General features: G+C 31.2%; 1 protein-coding gene across 3 annotated transcripts; it reads left to right on the plus strand.

Moving 5' to 3' along the window:
- Window positions 1–9,848: 9,848 nt before the first annotated feature.
- Window positions 9,849–12,057, plus strand: LOC106347500 (zinc finger protein BALDIBIS). Of its 3 annotated transcripts, none has more exons than XM_013787055.3 (4): window positions 9,849–10,198; window positions 10,346–10,745; window positions 10,904–11,703; window positions 11,780–12,057. In XM_013787055.3, exons 1-4 carry the CDS (start codon window positions 10,063–10,065, stop codon window positions 11,785–11,787), a joined length of 1,344 nt encoding a protein of 447 aa, XP_013642509.2. In that variant the 5' UTR covers window positions 9,849–10,062; the 3' UTR covers window positions 11,788–12,057. The 3 variants fall into 3 exon arrangements, with proteins under 3 accessions (XP_013642509.2, XP_048590748.1, XP_013642507.2); XM_013787053.3 differs by having other exon boundaries at window positions 9,858–10,207; XM_048734791.1 differs by lacking the exon at window positions 11,780–12,057 and having other exon boundaries at window positions 9,852–10,207; window positions 10,904–11,717.
- Window positions 12,058–18,220: the final 6,163 nt, after the last annotated feature.

Raw genomic sequence — 18,220 nt, forward strand, 5'->3', positions numbered from 1 at the left:
TGATCTGGAAATCTTATGAAACATTTCTTAATTTAAATATATAAGTTTTGGAGAAACACAACTAATTTTTTATAGGAAAAAAACTAAATTAAGTAAAATCACAAAAATAAAAGAGAGATAAAGTAAAAATTTGAAATCAAAATAAAAATTAATTACTGTTTTAAAGGAATAATTCAAAAAAAAAATTCTTAATTTCAAAACACCAAAATTTCCGATAATTATGTAGTCTCTATTCATTTTCTAAAAATTAATATGTAAGTTTTCCAAGTTAATGAAAAGACACTGAATAGTCCAGTCCTTGCAGAGATGTCACAATAGTAGAGATGTCACAGTAGTAGTCCAGTTCGGAGATATAGAAATGCCCATAAGATTTACCATTAGAATAGTCCATATGGTAAATGTGATAGGAAAAGCGAAAAAGGTGGAAAAGTTTTTTATTTTATAGTTGAAAAGTTTTGACTGGAAAATTATTTTACCTACTTATAGTTTTTTTGTTTGACCAAAAATTTTAGAATTTACTAAAACCTAATGATCTGGCAATCTTATGAAACATTTCTTAATTTAAATATATAAGTTTTGGAGAAACACAACTAATTTTTTATAGGAAAAAAAACTAAATTAAGTAAAATCACAAAAATAAAAGAGAGATAAAGTAAAAATTTGAAATCAAAATAAAATTAATTACTGTTTCAAAGGAATAATTCAAAAAAAAATTCCTAATTTCAAAACACCAAAATTTTCGATAGTTATGTAGTCTCTATTCCTTTTCTAAAAATTAATATGTAAGTTTTCCAAGTTAATGAAAAGACACTGAATAGTCCAGTCCTTGCAGAGATGTCACAGTAGTAGTCCAGTTCGGAGATATAGAAATGCCCATAAGATTTACCGTTAGAGTAGTTCATATGGTAAATGTGATAGGAAAAGCGAAAAAGGTGGAAAAGTTGTCTTTTTTATAGTTGAAAAGTTATGACTGGAAAATAATTTTACCTACTTATAGCTTTTTTGTTTGACCAAAAAATTTAGAATTTACTAAAACCTAATGATCTGGAAATCTTATGAAACATTTCTTAATTTAAATATATAAGTTTTGGAGAAACACAACTATTTTTTTATAGGAAAAAAAACTAAATTAAGTAAAATCACAGAAATAAAAGAGTGATAAAGTAAAAATTTGAAATAAAAATAAAAATGAATTACTGCTTTAAAGGAAAAAATTAAAAAAGTATTCCTAATTTCAAAACACCAAAATTTCCTATAATTATGTAGTCTCTATTCCTTTTCTAAAAATTAATATGTAAGTTTTCCAAGTTAATGAAAAGACACTGAATAGTCCAGTCCTTGCAGAGATGTCACAGTAGTGGAGATGTCACAGTAGTAGTCGAGTTCGGAGATATAGAATGCCCATAAGATTTACCGTTAGAGTAGTCCATATGGTAAATGTGATAGGAAAAGCGAAAAAGGTGGAAAATTTTTTTATTTTATAGTTGAAAAGTTATGACTGGAAAATGATTTTACCTACTTATATATTTTTTGTTTGACCAAAAATTTTAGAATTTACTAAAACCTAATGATCTGGAAATCTTATGAAACATTTCTTAATTTAAATATATAAGTTTTGGAGAAACACAACTAATTTTTTATAGGAAAAAAACTAAATTAAGTAAAATCACAAAAATAAAAGAGAGATAAAGTAAAAATTTGAAATCAAAATAAAAATTAATTACTGTTTTAAAGGAATAATTCAAAAAAAAATTCCTAATTTCAAAACACCAAAATTTCCGATAATTATGTAGTCTCTATTCCTTTTCTAAAAATTAATATGTAAGTTTTCCAAGTTAATGAAAAGACACTGAATAGTCCAGTCCTTGCAGAGATGTCACAGTAGTAGAGATGTCACAGTAGTAGTCCAGTTCGGAGATACATAAATGCCCATAAGATTAACCGTTAGAGTAGTCCATATGGTAAATGTGATAGGAAAAGCGAAAAAGGTGGTCTCTCTCTCTCTCTCTCTCTCTCTCTCTCTCTCTCTCTCTCTCTCTCTCTCTCTCTCTCTCTCTCTCTCTCTCTCTCTCTCTCTCTCTCTCCAGAACATACAAACTTGTGTAATCCCCCAATTCTGCATACGAACACATTTGGACAGTCTATCCTTGAATGCCAACCACACAATGAAAGCATGACGTGGAACTTCTTGTGCATGCTAAATGATTTGATGCCATGAGACCTCATGACCTCTGATTCTAATCTGATCCCACGTTCTCGCAGTTGAAAAGTGGTCCTTGTAATCCTCCTCATTTTGTCGCCATCATATAAACTTTCCATAGTTGCATTCGGTTTCTAAGCACTCTCAACTGAGTATACACCGCACCAAAAACTCTCAGACCTCGACTCCTCATCGCCCGAACCCCATTTGTACACGCTTCAGCAACTCGAGCTTGGCGAGGAATCCCAAGGTATCTCAAACAAGAATCTCATGTATAGCTTCAATAATACTTCCAGTACCTAACCAATCATCAAACCAAAAGAAGGCCGACTCGCCACTTCTAACTTCACATCACATAAACCTCGAGGCCTCTGGTCGGAGTTTAAGCAATTTACGCCAAAGCTAAGAACCCTTATTTGAGTCTTTTGTATTCCAAAATGATCCTCCACCCAAAAGTTCAGCTGCAACCCAAGAAACCCATAGATATCCTGACAAAGTGAACAACTGCCAGATAAGACCCAAAGCAAAACCTTTGATGTTTCTCTAAGCTTTCGAATCCCTAACCGGCCTTCACACTTAGCTAAACAGAGATCATTCCAGGAGATCTTTGCCTTATGATGAACATTCGGCAAGCCAGACCACAAAAAAGCATTACAAAGACTTTCAATTTCATCCAAACAATCCATTGGCAACATAAAAGCTAATGACACAAGAGATGACCGACATAATTAAAATATATTAAATAAACTTTTCTTAAAATTTCTAAGCTGGTTTGGTTATTTCAAGTTATGATCACATTGCAATCCAGGAGTTTCAGAAGTTCAGAAGTGTGATATGATGGATTTAGCTAGTGTTGGACCTTCCTTCACCTGGAAAAACTGTCAAGATGACAATCTGATAAGTAAAAAGATTGACCGGGTTATGGTTAATATATGTTGGATAAATGCTTCTCCACACTCGTATACAACGTTTGAATCTGGTGGTGTATCGGACCACATGCTTATGCACACACAGCTTCGAGAAGTCCCTCATGGTAATATAAAGTCTTTTAAGTTTTTCAACCATGTTGCCTCACATCTTCGGTTCCTGGAAGTTGTGTCTCGGGTTTGGAATGACATTGAACCTCTGTTTCATTCACGATCAGCACTTAGAAGATTCCATGAGAAGTTGAAGTCCCTCAAATCTGAAATGAGAAGTCATAATGGTGATATGTTTGGTGACTTTCCAGGGCGTGATAAAGCAGCTTATGAGGACATGTGTACAAATCAAACCAAAGCAATGCAGAATCCGCAGACTTTTTCTTTTGAAGCTGCTTCAAATGCCTGAGAACATTGGCAATATATCTCTGGGGTTGAGGAGCAGTTTTACTACCACAATTCAAGGGTCCAGTGGTTGGGACTTGGAAACAGAAACTCGAGGTTCTTTCACTGGGTCACTTAAAGCATGAATGTGAGTAATACTATTTGGAGAGTTGTTATGTCAGATGGCAGGATCCTCACCTCTCTCACTGACATCAAGCGAGAGGCAGCTACTCATTTTGAGACTTTCCCGAATGGATCTCAACATAGTGTCCCACATATTTCTCAGGAGGTGCTTTCTGAGCTTATTGACCACCAATGCTCCAGCGAAGATGCAGTTTATGAGGCCCGTGCAGGCTGCTGAGATCAAGGAGGTTATTTTCTCTTTGCCATGTAATAAAGCACCGGGACCTTATGGATTCACTATGGTTTTTTACAAGGATGCTTGGTCGATGATTGAGAAGAACTTTGTTACACTGTGCAGTCCTTATTTATATATGGATTTATGCCTCTAAGTATATATGTCATAATAAGTAATGTCCTATGTAAACTACTCAGTAAGACAGATATTAATGGGCTTATTGGATATCATCCTCAATGTAAGGAGGTAAGTCCCTCTCACCCGAGCTTTGCCTATGACATCGTTATCTTCACTAATGTGACTCCAGTGTCACTACATAATACTTTGATTTGTGTTTGAGGAATCTGTATACATGTCAGGCCTCAGAATCAATATTGTAAAATCTATGGTCTTTTCTGGGGGGAGAGGGAAAGATTTACTTGAAAATAAAGCAGCAGTAGCTGGCCTGTCCATTTCTGTACTGTCCATTAAATATCTTGGTTTGCCTCTTACTTCGAAGATAATGTCGATGAGTGACTATGAGCCTTTGGTTTCAAAAACTAGGAACCGTTTTTTCTCTTGTTTGAGTAAGGCTCTCTCCTATGCAGGACGCTTACTACTCATAAAGTCAGTCATTGCAAGTATAATAAATTTCTATTGTCCCGTGTTTTGCATTCCACAATCATGTATTGATGAGATTGAGAACATGTGCTCTGCGTTCTTATGGAATCCGAATGACGCTTCCAAGGCTAATTTTGTGTGAGAGAATGTGTGCAGTGTTACCCGTTTCTGGAAGGTGGGCTAGGCATTCGGCGTGTGAAAGAGGTGAGTACAATGTTTATGTTGAAGCTCATTTGCCGCCTTGTTTTCTTACTCTACATCTCTGTGAGGTGAGTGGGCGCGACAATATTTATTTCGGGGTGAGACTTTTTGGGATGCAAAGGATACATAACACGGCTCTTAGGTTTGGAAAAAGTTACTAAGGCTTATACTATTAGCTAAGTAGTCTATAAGGATGATATCAGAGACAGTTGTACCGTGAGATTCTACATGGATGTGTGGCACCCAAAAGGCAAATTGATTGAGCTCACTGGTGAAATTAGAATGCAGAAACTCGGTATAGGGAGAGATGCAAGGGTGTGTGATGTCTTAATTGATGGTGAGTGGAGGTTTCGCAACTATCATGACCAACAAATCAAAGGTGTGATTCATGATATTGTTCGGTTCCCCCTTTCTCTGGCTGTGGCTGAAGCTGACGGGTTGTCTTAGACGTGTGGAGAAGAGGAATATTGTGACAGGTTTGTGGCAGCTCAAACATGGCATCAGATCTGAGAGCATAAGGACGAGGTTCAATGGCATAAGTTAGTCTGGTTTTCTCTGATCTTACCTCGTTATGCTTTCATTACGTGGCTGGCGGTAAGAGACAGACTTGCAAAAGGTCATCGTACTCGACAATGGGGTCAGACGCACTGTGGTGAACTGGATTAGACGCGAGATTACCTTTTCCTTGCTTGTCCTTTTACCTTCACGCTTTGGCTACGAGTGGTGGGCAATCTATGTGGCATTGACCCCGATCCGGACATGGACACAACTCTCATGCGCTTGATGACTGGAACTTTTGACACACTTACATTAATTTTTCTGAGACTGGTCTTACAGATCACTATTTATTCTATATGGCGGGAACGCAATGATCAGAGACAAAATGGTAGAGAAAAGTCAGTAGATCAGCTTGCTTGGGTGATTGATAAGACGGTGAAGAACAAAATCACATATTTAAAGTATAATTTGAAGCCAAAACCCCAAGGTCTGATGCGTAGATGGTTTAGCGTCCACTGATGGTTTAAGTTTCTTTCCAGTTTCTTTTTAGCAGCATCTCTATACGAACACATTGACATTCTTTGTACATATAATTTTTTTACAACTTGATCAATAAAGTTAACATTTCATAAAAATGATGATTTATACGTGAAAATTGTATTGATTGAATATAATTTTAACATTAAAGAATAAAACTAGGAAAATGATATGTACAATATATATATATATATATATACATATATATATACATACATATATGTATATATATAACATTTCATTTGCTTTTGAAGAAAATAGTGGATAAATATTTATAAGATTATTTAGGAAGGTATATATTTATAAATTGTTATCGTAGTATATTAAAAATAAAAATACAATAAAAACTAAATTAAATATTATTCTATTAGATTATAACAGAAAAAAAAATGATATGTAATAGCTGATTCATCATAAACTAGAAAAATGGCACCTAAATAAAAAAAAAGCTATATATATTGGAGTTGTTAGTGGGAGTTATATTTATGATGATTGTAATAATTTAAAGAGTTTAATGTTATTTGTTTATAGATTTTCGTATTCACACTAAAATCTAGTGTTATTGGTATGGTGATTTTATAATTCTATATAAAATATTTTGTTATTCAAAAAATATAAATTTTAATGATTTTTATATCTATTAAAGTTAGTGTTATTGAAAATTTTACTCTTGACCATTTAACTTGTAAAATTTTTTTTGAAAATACTACATATATCCATTAGATTCTTAAAATCATTATACTGATTTATTTTCTTGAATTTATACAATATACAAATTTTCTCTAACTCTTTCTAAATTTAACAAATCTATCAACGTTTAAAATCAACAAATTCTATATAAATCTTACTCTCACTAACACCCTATTATATGCAGTTTAACAACATTTATCATTATTAATTTTGGTTTATGTTAATATTTTCAAGTAAATTGTTTATATACGCACTACATTTTTGAAGTTGAAATAGACCATTAATTAAGTGGACACTGGTTTATATAGATGAATTCACTGGATAAAGTGCGATTAAAAAAAATATCCAAACAGCTTTTACATAGAATCAGATATGCCCTGCGATATTCTTTTTAAAATAAAATCAAGCGAAGAATTTTGGATCAAACCGAAAAAAATGTCTTCCTCCCAAGCGGGAATCAAACCAACTAGGAGGCATAAAAACTAGGCCTGGGACGGATTGGGTATCCGGACAATTTTAAGGTATCCGGATCCGGTGGACCATAATTTTATTATCTTTATCCGGATCCGGAGTTCTCAGATATCCCGATATCAGATATCCTTGTAAAAATTGTAATATCCGGCGGATATCCAAATCCAGATTTGGATCTTTAATATAAATAAAAAATAATATTAATATATGTAAAATATTAAAAATAATTTAAAAATAAAAAATAAATAAAATGTTTTTAATTATCTCTATGTATAATATTACAAAATTTACATAAAATTTGTATATACTATTATAAAAAATGAAAATATTATAAAATAAAATTAATTTTTATATATAGATATTACTATTTTTGAAATAATTATTAATAAAATTTTTGGATGGATCCGGATATCCGGATTAAAAAATTATGATATCAGGATCTAACATTTTATTATACAGATCCGGATTGGACCCCTCCGGATTTTTGGATCGGATCCGAATCGAATCTCGGATCGAATCCGGATCTCAGATAAAAGTCTTAGGCCTAATAAAAACATTCAATATTAGAGGATCCAAGAATTTGCCATCTCATGTTAAATCCCCTATATATCCCCTATATATTGAAAGAAAATATTTAAAAAGTTATAATCTGTAGTTTGTATTATTTAAAAAAATATCATGCTGAGTTGTCACGTAATTAGAATGCTAATTTTGATTACATGACGGTTTGAGAATCAATTGAGAATTTTGTTAGTCTAAAATTAAATTACTAGGGAATGTTATATTATATATTATATTCATTATGGACCATTCATTTATCAAATTGAATTCTTTCCTTAAATAAAATCTACGGAATTACATAATGTGATTAATATATATATGACAATTAATGATTTTAAATACTAAAGATTTGCTAACAATCTGTATACTTTCTATCAATTTTTTTTAAATTATTTATTATTAAAATAAATTACATAATTACATTAATCATATATTAAAAATTTAGATTTTTTTGTATATGTTGTATTTTGAATTTTTCAAAACGAGTATAGATTACTAAAACTGTTAAAAGTCTCACATAAACTTTTACGATCAAGGTTTAAATTTTTTTCTATAATAAGATACAATGATTTTAAAATCATATGAATAAATAATTTTATTTTAATAGGTATTATGTTAATATATATATATATATATTTCATATAGTTTAAATTAAACTATATACCTCATATGAATACACATACTTATATTATTTTGATATCTCCGTTGAACATATATTGAAAAGTTAATATTTTGGTTTTGAAATCTTCATTGTTTTCTAAAATAATTATAAATTATTAAAACCACTAAACATTTCACATTAAAAAAAATCGTTGGTGTAAAATTGTGTTACACAAATATGCAAATAATCATAAAATCATATGAGTACAACCCTCATTTAATAAATATCCATATTAAAAGTATACTATATATCTATGTTAATATCATTTAAATTTAATTATATATAATATACGATAGATAAGATTGATTGTTTTGATTTATTTACCCTAAAATGATTGCGAATAAACAAGAGCGGTCGTTTGATTTATATGCGCACGCCAATTTATTATATAATGGTAACTGATTTCTTAGTTATTTAATATATAATCATTATTTTATTATTTCATAATATGCAGAAAAACATAAAATAAGTAATAAATATAAAATATTTATTCTGTTCAAGGCACAGATTTTAACCTAAGTATATATCTCTTTAATACTTTTAAATCTTAAACATTTTCTAAATATCAAGCCAAAACAAAATAACAAAATGAGAATAAACTCAAAAATCAATATTTATATCGAGCAATAACCAAAATGAAAAAAGCGACACAAAAATGAGAAAAATATTGAAGATATTTAGGATTGGCACGTGAACGTAAACTTCTCATAACCATAATTAATTTTTAAATTGCTAAATCATGATGTAAAACCAAGCTCTCATATTTTCATTGTAACCAAATAGTAGGCTTGAGATTCTTCGGCCTAAACGTTAGGTTCTTAGGCGATAAATGATTTTCTGACCTAAATTATTTTTAAAATAGGATCAGCTCATCTTCGATCAAGAACATAAGTTTTATTTTTATATACGATATTTTTTAAATAATTTTCATATTAATTTGTTATGTGCAAGGCGCAGGTCTAATCCTAATGCTAGATTAATCAACTCACATGGAAAGTAAAATCTATGAAACAGATTTGCTAATGCACACAGGTTACTTTCACATTGTTTTACTACAACAAACAATTTTTTTTATGAAATATAAAGATACACATCCATGCGTACACGACAAGTAGGAATAAAAGTATCCGTAAAATTTAATCCGATAAAAATCCGGATATTTGTGATTTTACGAAACAAATCACAATAACTAATATTTTAAAAAACCATTATCTAATCCGATATCTGTTATATATATAACAGATTATATAGTCTCAAAAGAGAGTTTCGAAGTAAGAAGAGAGAGATTCCCTTGTCGCCAGCTTTCTTTTTGGTCTTATCCTATCGGTCTCTTTGCAACAGCCCAAAAGCTTACTACCAAAATAATAAGAACAAATTTCATCTATTAAACTGTACCGACAGCCAACCCCTCCCCCAAAAAAAAACCTTTTTTTTATGTATAACAAAACCTTTTTGACATTTATTTATTTAGCAAAAACCTTTTTGAATCTTTCTTGGAAAAAAATGGACATCCCATTTTTCAGTCCATCAAACAAATGAAATATCTTCTTGTATTTTTGCGTAAAGTCTTGTGGGGTTTATATTAATAAAACTAGTGTAAAACGTTCGTCATTTTGAAATAACGTTTCTAGATATAAACAAAGGAATTACTATTATATGAAGAACATATTTCTTATATGCTTATTGTATAAGCTACAAATATATATATATATATATATATATATTCATCTGCTTGCAAAATTATACATTTATTTTTTCAAGCTACAAATTAAGATATTTATTATATATTTTTGTGAATTTGGTTATTCATCAGAGTTTTTATTTTTTTTGGTAACTCTCTCCGTCATCTTGCTTTCAGATTTTTTTACTTGATTTAGTAGAGAACTGTGAGACGAGTTCGTGTTTCCGTATATTTCTCTGTCCAACTGTTTTGCCTTCTTACTTCGAAACTCTCTTTACCTCTTTCTCTCTCAGCTAAACCAACATGATAATACCAGATGATCATCATCACCTCTCATTCCCCAGCTACGTCCTTCACCAAGAACACATCACCCCGAATCCTAACCCTAACCCTAATCCTACCGCCTCAAACTCAAACAAAAGGAAAAGAAATCTCCCGGGTAATCCAGGCATGTACAGTCAATTCAAATCTTGGACTTTGCATATTCCAATATATGCGGTTTCTTGAACAGTATAATTATTTCCTCTTTTTCATTTCTAGTATTAATTTGGTATTTTAAACATACAAAAACAAAAACAAAAAACAGATCCAGATGCAGAAGTCATCGCTCTATCGCCAAACTCGCTCATGACGACGAACAGATTCATATGCGAGATCTGCAACAAAGGATTTAAGAGAGACCAAAACCTTCAGCTTCACCGGAGAGGCCATAATCTTCCATGGAAGCTAAAGCAAAGGACGGACAAGGAGCAAGTGAAGAAGAAAGTGTACATCTGCCCTGAGAAGACCTGTGTACACCACGACCCGGGTCGAGCCCTCGGGGACTTAACTGGAATCAAGAAGCATTTCAGCAGAAAACATGGAGAGAAGAAGTGGAAATGCGACAAATGTTCCAAAAAATATGCTGTCGTGTCGGATTGGAAAGCTCATAGCAAGATTTGTGGCACCAGAGAGTACAAATGTGACTGCGGTACCCTCTTTTCCAGGTAATTTTGGAACACGTTTTTCGAAGTATCAAACTCTGGCCGCCTCACTAATAACTATATACATACCTAATGATTAATTTTAGTTTCGACTGATCAGGATCTCTTGTCACATGTATAACATTATTGATATAGTTTCTTTGATGAATAAAATGGAACAGAAAAGATAGTTTCATCACACATAGAGCATTTTGTGACGCTTTAGCCGAAGAAAGTGCTCGATTTGCCTCAGTTCCACCAGCCGCAGCTGCATATTTGAACAATTCCTCGGATGCAGAAGTCAATCTTGGAAACAGCAAACCAAATCATCAACAACGACTACTTGATCTTACATCTTCTCAACTGGATCGACATGGTTTCAATGTCAATCGCAACAACATAAATGGCTTCATGGGACAATCCTCCACCAACCAGCTTCCTTTAGCAGCCAATGTTTTCGCATCTTCATCATCGCCATCACCTCATAGTGCATCTGCTTTGCTTCAAAATCTATGGCAATTACAAGGACAATCATATCAGCAGTGGCTACTCAACAAAAACAATAACAATATTATACAAAGTGGAATGCCCAATAATCAAGAAGATCATGACACTATAAGAAGGGAACTAGTAATTAATGGTTCTTCGTTTTCTTCGGAAGCACGCACCAGTTACAACCAAAACGGTGGACAGGAAATAGCCTCGATGTCAGCCACGACATTGCTGCAGATGGCGGTTCAAATAGGCTCAAAGAGATCGTCATCAAGCTCCAACAATGGCATGGCTTTTGGTCTAGTGACTTCCTCCATCTTCAACAATAAAGAAATGGAGAATAAAATCAAAACAAAGGAATTCGATGAAAGAGGCTTCACAAGAGACTTTCTTGGTGTGGGAAGTCAAAACCGTCATCGGCCAATATTGATGGTCAACCATAATCTTCCAACCACAAACGACGGCACACCAACCACCTACATGAATCACAGTATGTTATATTAATTTCTTTATAAATAAAAAGAAAAGGCAAGAATCCTCTGGTTAAGTATATTTTTTAAATGCAGAAACATAAACTATAATCAACGTGACGAGTGGATACATTAAGCCTGGCAGCACATAATGAAGAAAATTGTGAAAGATGCTATTCTGACTCGGAACTCGGAGAGAATCTCTGAGTCAACTCGGTCCTGAACACTGGGTCCTCTCGCTTGAGAAAGATAGCTAATTGGGTCCCCGCCTGCATGCATGGCGAAACCTCTGACCCTGCATGCCCAACAAACCATACACTATGTCCTTTCTTTCATTTTTGAACACACGCTATTTCTTTTATTATTCTTCCCTTTTTTTTTTGGGACATTAGCTAAAACCAACTTAAAAAGTCAAACCTAAAAGTGTACTCCATTTTCAGTCAAATGCAAAACCAACCTAATGGAGTAGTGAAAGTATTACTTAATCCTTATGACCAAACAAAAATACATAAATATATTTTACGTTTGTATCCTTCGAAAGTCTACATGTAATTAAAGAAGTCTACATATATATAGACTTCCTACGAAGTCTACCTTATAGACTTATTTTGTAGTCTACACTCTAATTTGATCTAATAATTTAACTTTGAAAATGTAAAAAAATAATTATTGTGATATTTTTTTAACTAATCATCAATATAATAGATAATATGAAATAAATAAATTAAAATTTCATACAATTGAACAATTTTGAAGAATATATACTAATTTGGTTATCGTGTGTTAGACAATGTTCATAGTTTAGAAACAAAATGTTCTAACATGTTATGTCTTTTAGTGGTTGATTTCATAGGGTTAGATTTTAGATTTTGTTTTTTTTTGTTTTATTAACTTAAATCTGCATATTAATGTTTAGTAGTTTGTATTTTGTATAATTGAGACTTTTTGATTATCAAGCAAAACATTTAGGGTTTGAGATTTGTGATTTAGGGTTTCGTAGACCTACAATAAAGTCTATTTATCTGAAGACGTATTTTTCAGTCTATATTTTTCAATTTGTTTTACAAAAAATCATTATATTTAAACTAAGTTAAGTTTCTTGAGAATAAAAAAGTGAAATCATATACTATAACTATTAAAAAATAATTTTTTTAAATAAATCATACATTAAAATTATTAAAATAATAAAGAAAAAACAACAATAATAAAATTATTATAGTAGACTTCCAAAAAGGTCAACTATGTTACAGTAAATCTACTCTAAAATTATAATTTTAGTAGACTCTAAAAGAAGTCTACAATGTCATAAATTTTAACCTAGTTACATTTTTGTCTCCCTATATAAACAAAATTTATACAGTCTCTCTCTAAAGTGGCTGCACAAGTTTTTAAAACTCTCTCTCTTCCATAGTTGTTCTCTTCTCCTCCCAAAAATGTAAGGTTTACATCTATAGATTTTAAATATGTGCTCTAGTATTTATATTTAAATAAAGTTACATATTAAAATTCTATATCTTTAATTTATTACTATTTTGTCTATTAAATTATATTTTTAAATTTTTTATAGATTTAAACTTATTTCATATTTTTAATGTATATATTTTTCAGATCTAATTTTTTTTGATAGAGTACTTAAAAGTTAGGGATGGTAGACTTCAAGTGAAGTATACTAGCCTTGACTTTTAAGCATATTTCATTAGAAGTTTACTCACATATGATTTTAATTTTTATCTTATTTTTCATAGTTTTATTTTATTTTGCAGGTATTCTCTTCCAAAGTTTTCAAATCATCTTCCCAAAATGTAAGCTTTACATATGTTCATTATAAGATATTTTGTGTTTATAATGAACTAAATTTATAGATTCATACTTTATCTTTTTGCTTTGTTACAAGGATGATGAAAAACTAGTTTTGAAATATTTTCCAGAACAAAGTATTTTCAAATTTTCTAAATGTACACTTTTAGATATGAAAACTTTCCAATAGTGTAGACTTCAACTAAAGTCTACTAAACAATAACTTTACGTAGAGTTAATAAAAAGTCTACTAAAATATGATTTATTTTTTTATCTTATGTTTTTCTCATAACTCTATCTTATTTTGCAGGTATTTTTTTCAATACTTTATTTGAGTCATCAAGATTATGAAAAATCAAACATACTCAAGAATACTTTTTAATATATTGCTCTGTAATAATTTTCATAATAATATATTAATTTTAAATAATTTTTTAATGCATAATGTATAAACATTGTATTCATTTTTAGTTGTGTTTCACTTGTATGATATTATTAATTTTTTGTTAGATATCAATTTTTTTCACAAGATCTAACCAACCAAACAAGTAAAACCACCATAAGCTAAAATAATAACTAACACACATGTGAGAAGAAGAAAATCTATACAAAATTTTTTCAAAAAGTTTCAAGAGTAAAACTAATCAAAAAATTTTGCAATAAGTTTCAAGTATATAGTTATTAACACATTAACTTTTGAAATTTATCCAAGACCACTAAAAGTTTACTAACATACATTGTAAAATAATTAAATCATGAAAAAATATGATGAATAATACACAAATGCACTTTTAATAGAATTTAAGACGTAGACTTCAGCTGCAGTCTACATTTGTAGATTTACAAAGACGTCTACACTTATTATCTAACATATAGTCAATCCAAAAATTTCTAGTGTACTTGGAGCTGGCTTGAGACACAAAGGCATACAAAGTGTGTCTTAGATAACTCGATCAAGTTCCGTACTTGTTGATATTTTGTTACATGCATAAGAGGAGTATTTGCCTATTTGAAGTCATTTGTTGTAAAATGATGTCAAGTAAGGAATATGTTAGCACCATCTTCTCGATTTTCTTGTCCAGATCATAATATTCTTGTGCTATTTCAAGAAGTTCACCATGTGTACAACTATCATGCACAAGGAACATTCTTCATCATTTCCGATTATTGATCACAAACTCCCACAAAGAGTCTTTCACCACCCATTCTCCGTATACAACAGGTAACATAGCCATTTTCAGAAAAAAATACAGTTTACATAATTAGCAGAGAAATATTTTATGTTTCATAGAACTATATAGGTAGACTTACAAATACATCTACAATTATTAGCTAACAACATAGTCAAATCAAAAGTATTATACTTTGATAATTATAACAGATTTTCTTTTCAAAATCACTCGAACCCATTATGATTAACTAATACACACTGTCAAACAGAAAAAATCCTTAAAAACTTAATGAATAATATAAAAATTCACTATTAATATAATTTTTTATGTAGATTCCATATTCAATCTACGAAGATGTAGACGTTCTTTATAGTTTACTAGTGTAGACTATCAAATAGGTCTACTCTTTGGGTTAGTTTTTGAAATTGAAAATTTTACGGGTTAATTTCTATATTTGAAAAAAAGTTGTGATTTTATACATGTAGACTTTCATTTCAATCTACACTTCAAAATAGTTAGTTTTTTTTCAAATGACCAAAATTCACCCATAATTTGACTTTCGGAAGTAGACTTCATTTGCGGTCTACATTTTTGATTTTTTTATAAAGAGGTTAGTTTTACAATTGACCAAATTTGACTTTCTACGAGTAAATGGAAACGAACATCTACATATTTTTATACTTCGTTTGAAGTCTACTCTAAAAATCGACGGGTTAGTTTTGCATTTGACCAAAATAAAATAGTAGACTTCACATGTAGTCTACTTTTTTTTTCTAAGTTAAGAAGACTGCATATGAAGTCTATGGTTTAATAAAATTTTAATTAAATTTTTAAACTTTTTAGTCAAACACAAAACTAACATATTCAAGAAAGTCAAAGTTTTGGTCAAATACAAAACTGACATTTTGCAAACTTCTCAGGCAGTCTACACTTCGTGACTTCCGTTGAAGTCTAAATAGACGTCTTAGTAAGTCTACCTAAATTTTTGTTTTTGTTGTCAAATATAAAGGCGAAGACTGCCGGGGAAGTCTGCGGTACAAAAAAAATTCGTTTAATCAAATGTAAAACTAACATGTGCGTTGGCAAGTAGACTGTATCGTAAGTCTGCATATATGCGTAGACATACAAAACAGTCTACTATCTTGACACAGATCTGAAAAATGATGAAAACCATGTAAATAGTAATCTTTTTCTGGTGTAAAGTTCGTTTCCAACCTTCTCAACCGTCCAAACTCCAAATATGAACAAAAAGAACCGCCTTTAACGATTCACTAATGAAAAAACTCAAAAATATGAAGTTTGTGTTTATGAAAATGAATGTTATGAGAGTTTTTTAGATGGAAAGGTAGAAGAAATGATAGGAAATGAAGATTTGTTGGTTTCGAATGAGAAATAAAGTGGTTGAAAACTGAATTCTAGAGCTTTAAGAGCTAAAAAATGGTGGTTCATGATAGTTGGTAATATTGATGATAATGACATTATTGTAAATAAGAAGAAAGGATGTGGGTGTATTTCTTTTTTTGTGAATTGCGAAATTAATAAAAAAAATTAAATAATAATGGCAATTTTGTAAATAATTCAAAAACATAGGGGATAATATAGAAGATTTATTGATGAATAGTAATGACAAAAAAAAAGAGGTTGGTTTTGGGTTTGACTTGAAAAGATGGGTTGGTTTTGAAAAACTCCTTTTTTTTGTCAATGTCGTGATTTTAATTTTGATAGACTCAAAAAAGAGAAGGCAAGTGTGTACGTGGGTTATCTTAGGGAAAAATTGGGAAAAAGAGACTTTAAACTTTGATTTGTCATAATAGGATTTGTAGAACATGTTTTAGGAAAATATGATTTTAATTCATGTAAATACCATACTACCCTTAATTTATCAATTAAGTTGAATTATTATTATAAATTATAATTTTCGTGATTGATTTTAAATGTTAAAATATTAAAAAATTAAAAAATAACAAAAATTTAAAATAAACAAAAAGGGAGATGCGGCCATCCCGATACCCTAATTTATTTTTCTTCTTCTCTTCTCCGCCTAGAGTTGTGGCTCTTCCATGGTGATTTAGGGTTCAACGGAGAGAAGCCTTGTTATTCGTCGGTGTTTCATCTGCATGTAGTCTCTAATATCGTCTTCGACCTCCTCCTCTTCGATCTCATTGAAGATACAACGAAATCCAAGTGTTCTTCCTCTTCATCGGACAGGTCAAATCAAATTACGAAGTGTTCTTCCATCAATTTCGTCAAAATCTCACATTTCTTCACACAAGGTATGCGATTACTTCTATTAATTCTCATCTAAAACGAAATCGAAGTGTTCTTCCATTAGATTTTTAAAAAAACAATTTGTCATGTTTCTTAAAGTAAATTCGTTTCACGGGTCGGTTAAACATCTTATACATCACGATTAAGTCTTTGCATGTTAAATGTTTCATATTTGTATTTGAAGAATATCGATTAAGGCTTTTGGAAAGGGAGAAAATTTGGTTCTTAAAATCTTATACTAGTTGTTGTCCGATTGTGTATGTTTTCATGTAGAGTAGATTTTGTCCGATTGTAATGTAGGCTAGTTGTTCTTCAATTGTGTTTATGCTCTTAGAGTAGTTGTTGTCCGATTGGAACATGTGTTCTAAAATATGTACTTTCATAGTTTTTTCTCTCGCTCCAATTGCTTTTTTCTTTGATTCTAGACATGATTGTTGTTGATTGATCGATTGAACAAATTGTTGTTCTTTTTGAAATTAGAACTAGGCGGAATACATATTATAGGATAGGTAGAATGTAAATGTAAAATCTGCTTTATTTTGCTCTCATTATTTTTGTGATGATATTGATACTTTAACATGTTGAACTAACAATTTTTTCATGGCTTCTAGATATGTTTGAGGAGTTACCAAAGAGGATTTTTAAGAAGGGCGAGGAGCCTCCAGTGACTCAGATCAATAACAATTGCAGGATCGACTACATTATGTGAAAGTTTGAAACGTGGCTGCCAAAGGTGTTGGATGTTGTGAAGAAAGATCTGGGTTTTTTCCCAGATTATTAAGCTCCAGGAGAATAGTCTTGAGTACTCCGCAAGAGTGATACACAGCTTCTTGTGTAGGGAGCTGGTGACTTACAAATTGCACGAGCTTTGGTTTGTTTTTGCGAGGACACCACTTCGATTTTCATTACAAGAGTTCCATGCAGTAATCAGGTTTGAGTGCAATACTCGTATCTCACTTAAGGAGTTCGAAGATTGGAAATATGATGATGGTTTGTGGAAAAATGTGTTGAGGAGAAAAGATGGAATAATTACACTCTTCAACATGTGGAATAAGGACAAGGAAGCTGTTAAGAAGTGTAGGAATGCAGATCACATACGCCTGATCTACCTGGTCAACATTCTTTGAGTGGTTTTAGCGAGAGATGAGAAAGCTAATATCCCCCTCAAATACATCACGATGGTCATGGATCTTGAGAAAGTTCGAAAATATTCTTGGGGAGTTGCTGCTTATGACCTTCTCTGCAAGTCAATAGCTAAAAATCGTGACAAACTGAAGGATAAGACTACTAGTTATGTGTT

The sequence above is a fragment of the Brassica napus genome, chromosome A6, assembly GCF_020379485.1.
Source record: "Brassica napus cultivar Da-Ae chromosome A6, Da-Ae, whole genome shotgun sequence".
NCBI lineage: Eukaryota > Viridiplantae > Streptophyta > Magnoliopsida > Brassicales > Brassicaceae > Brassica > Brassica napus.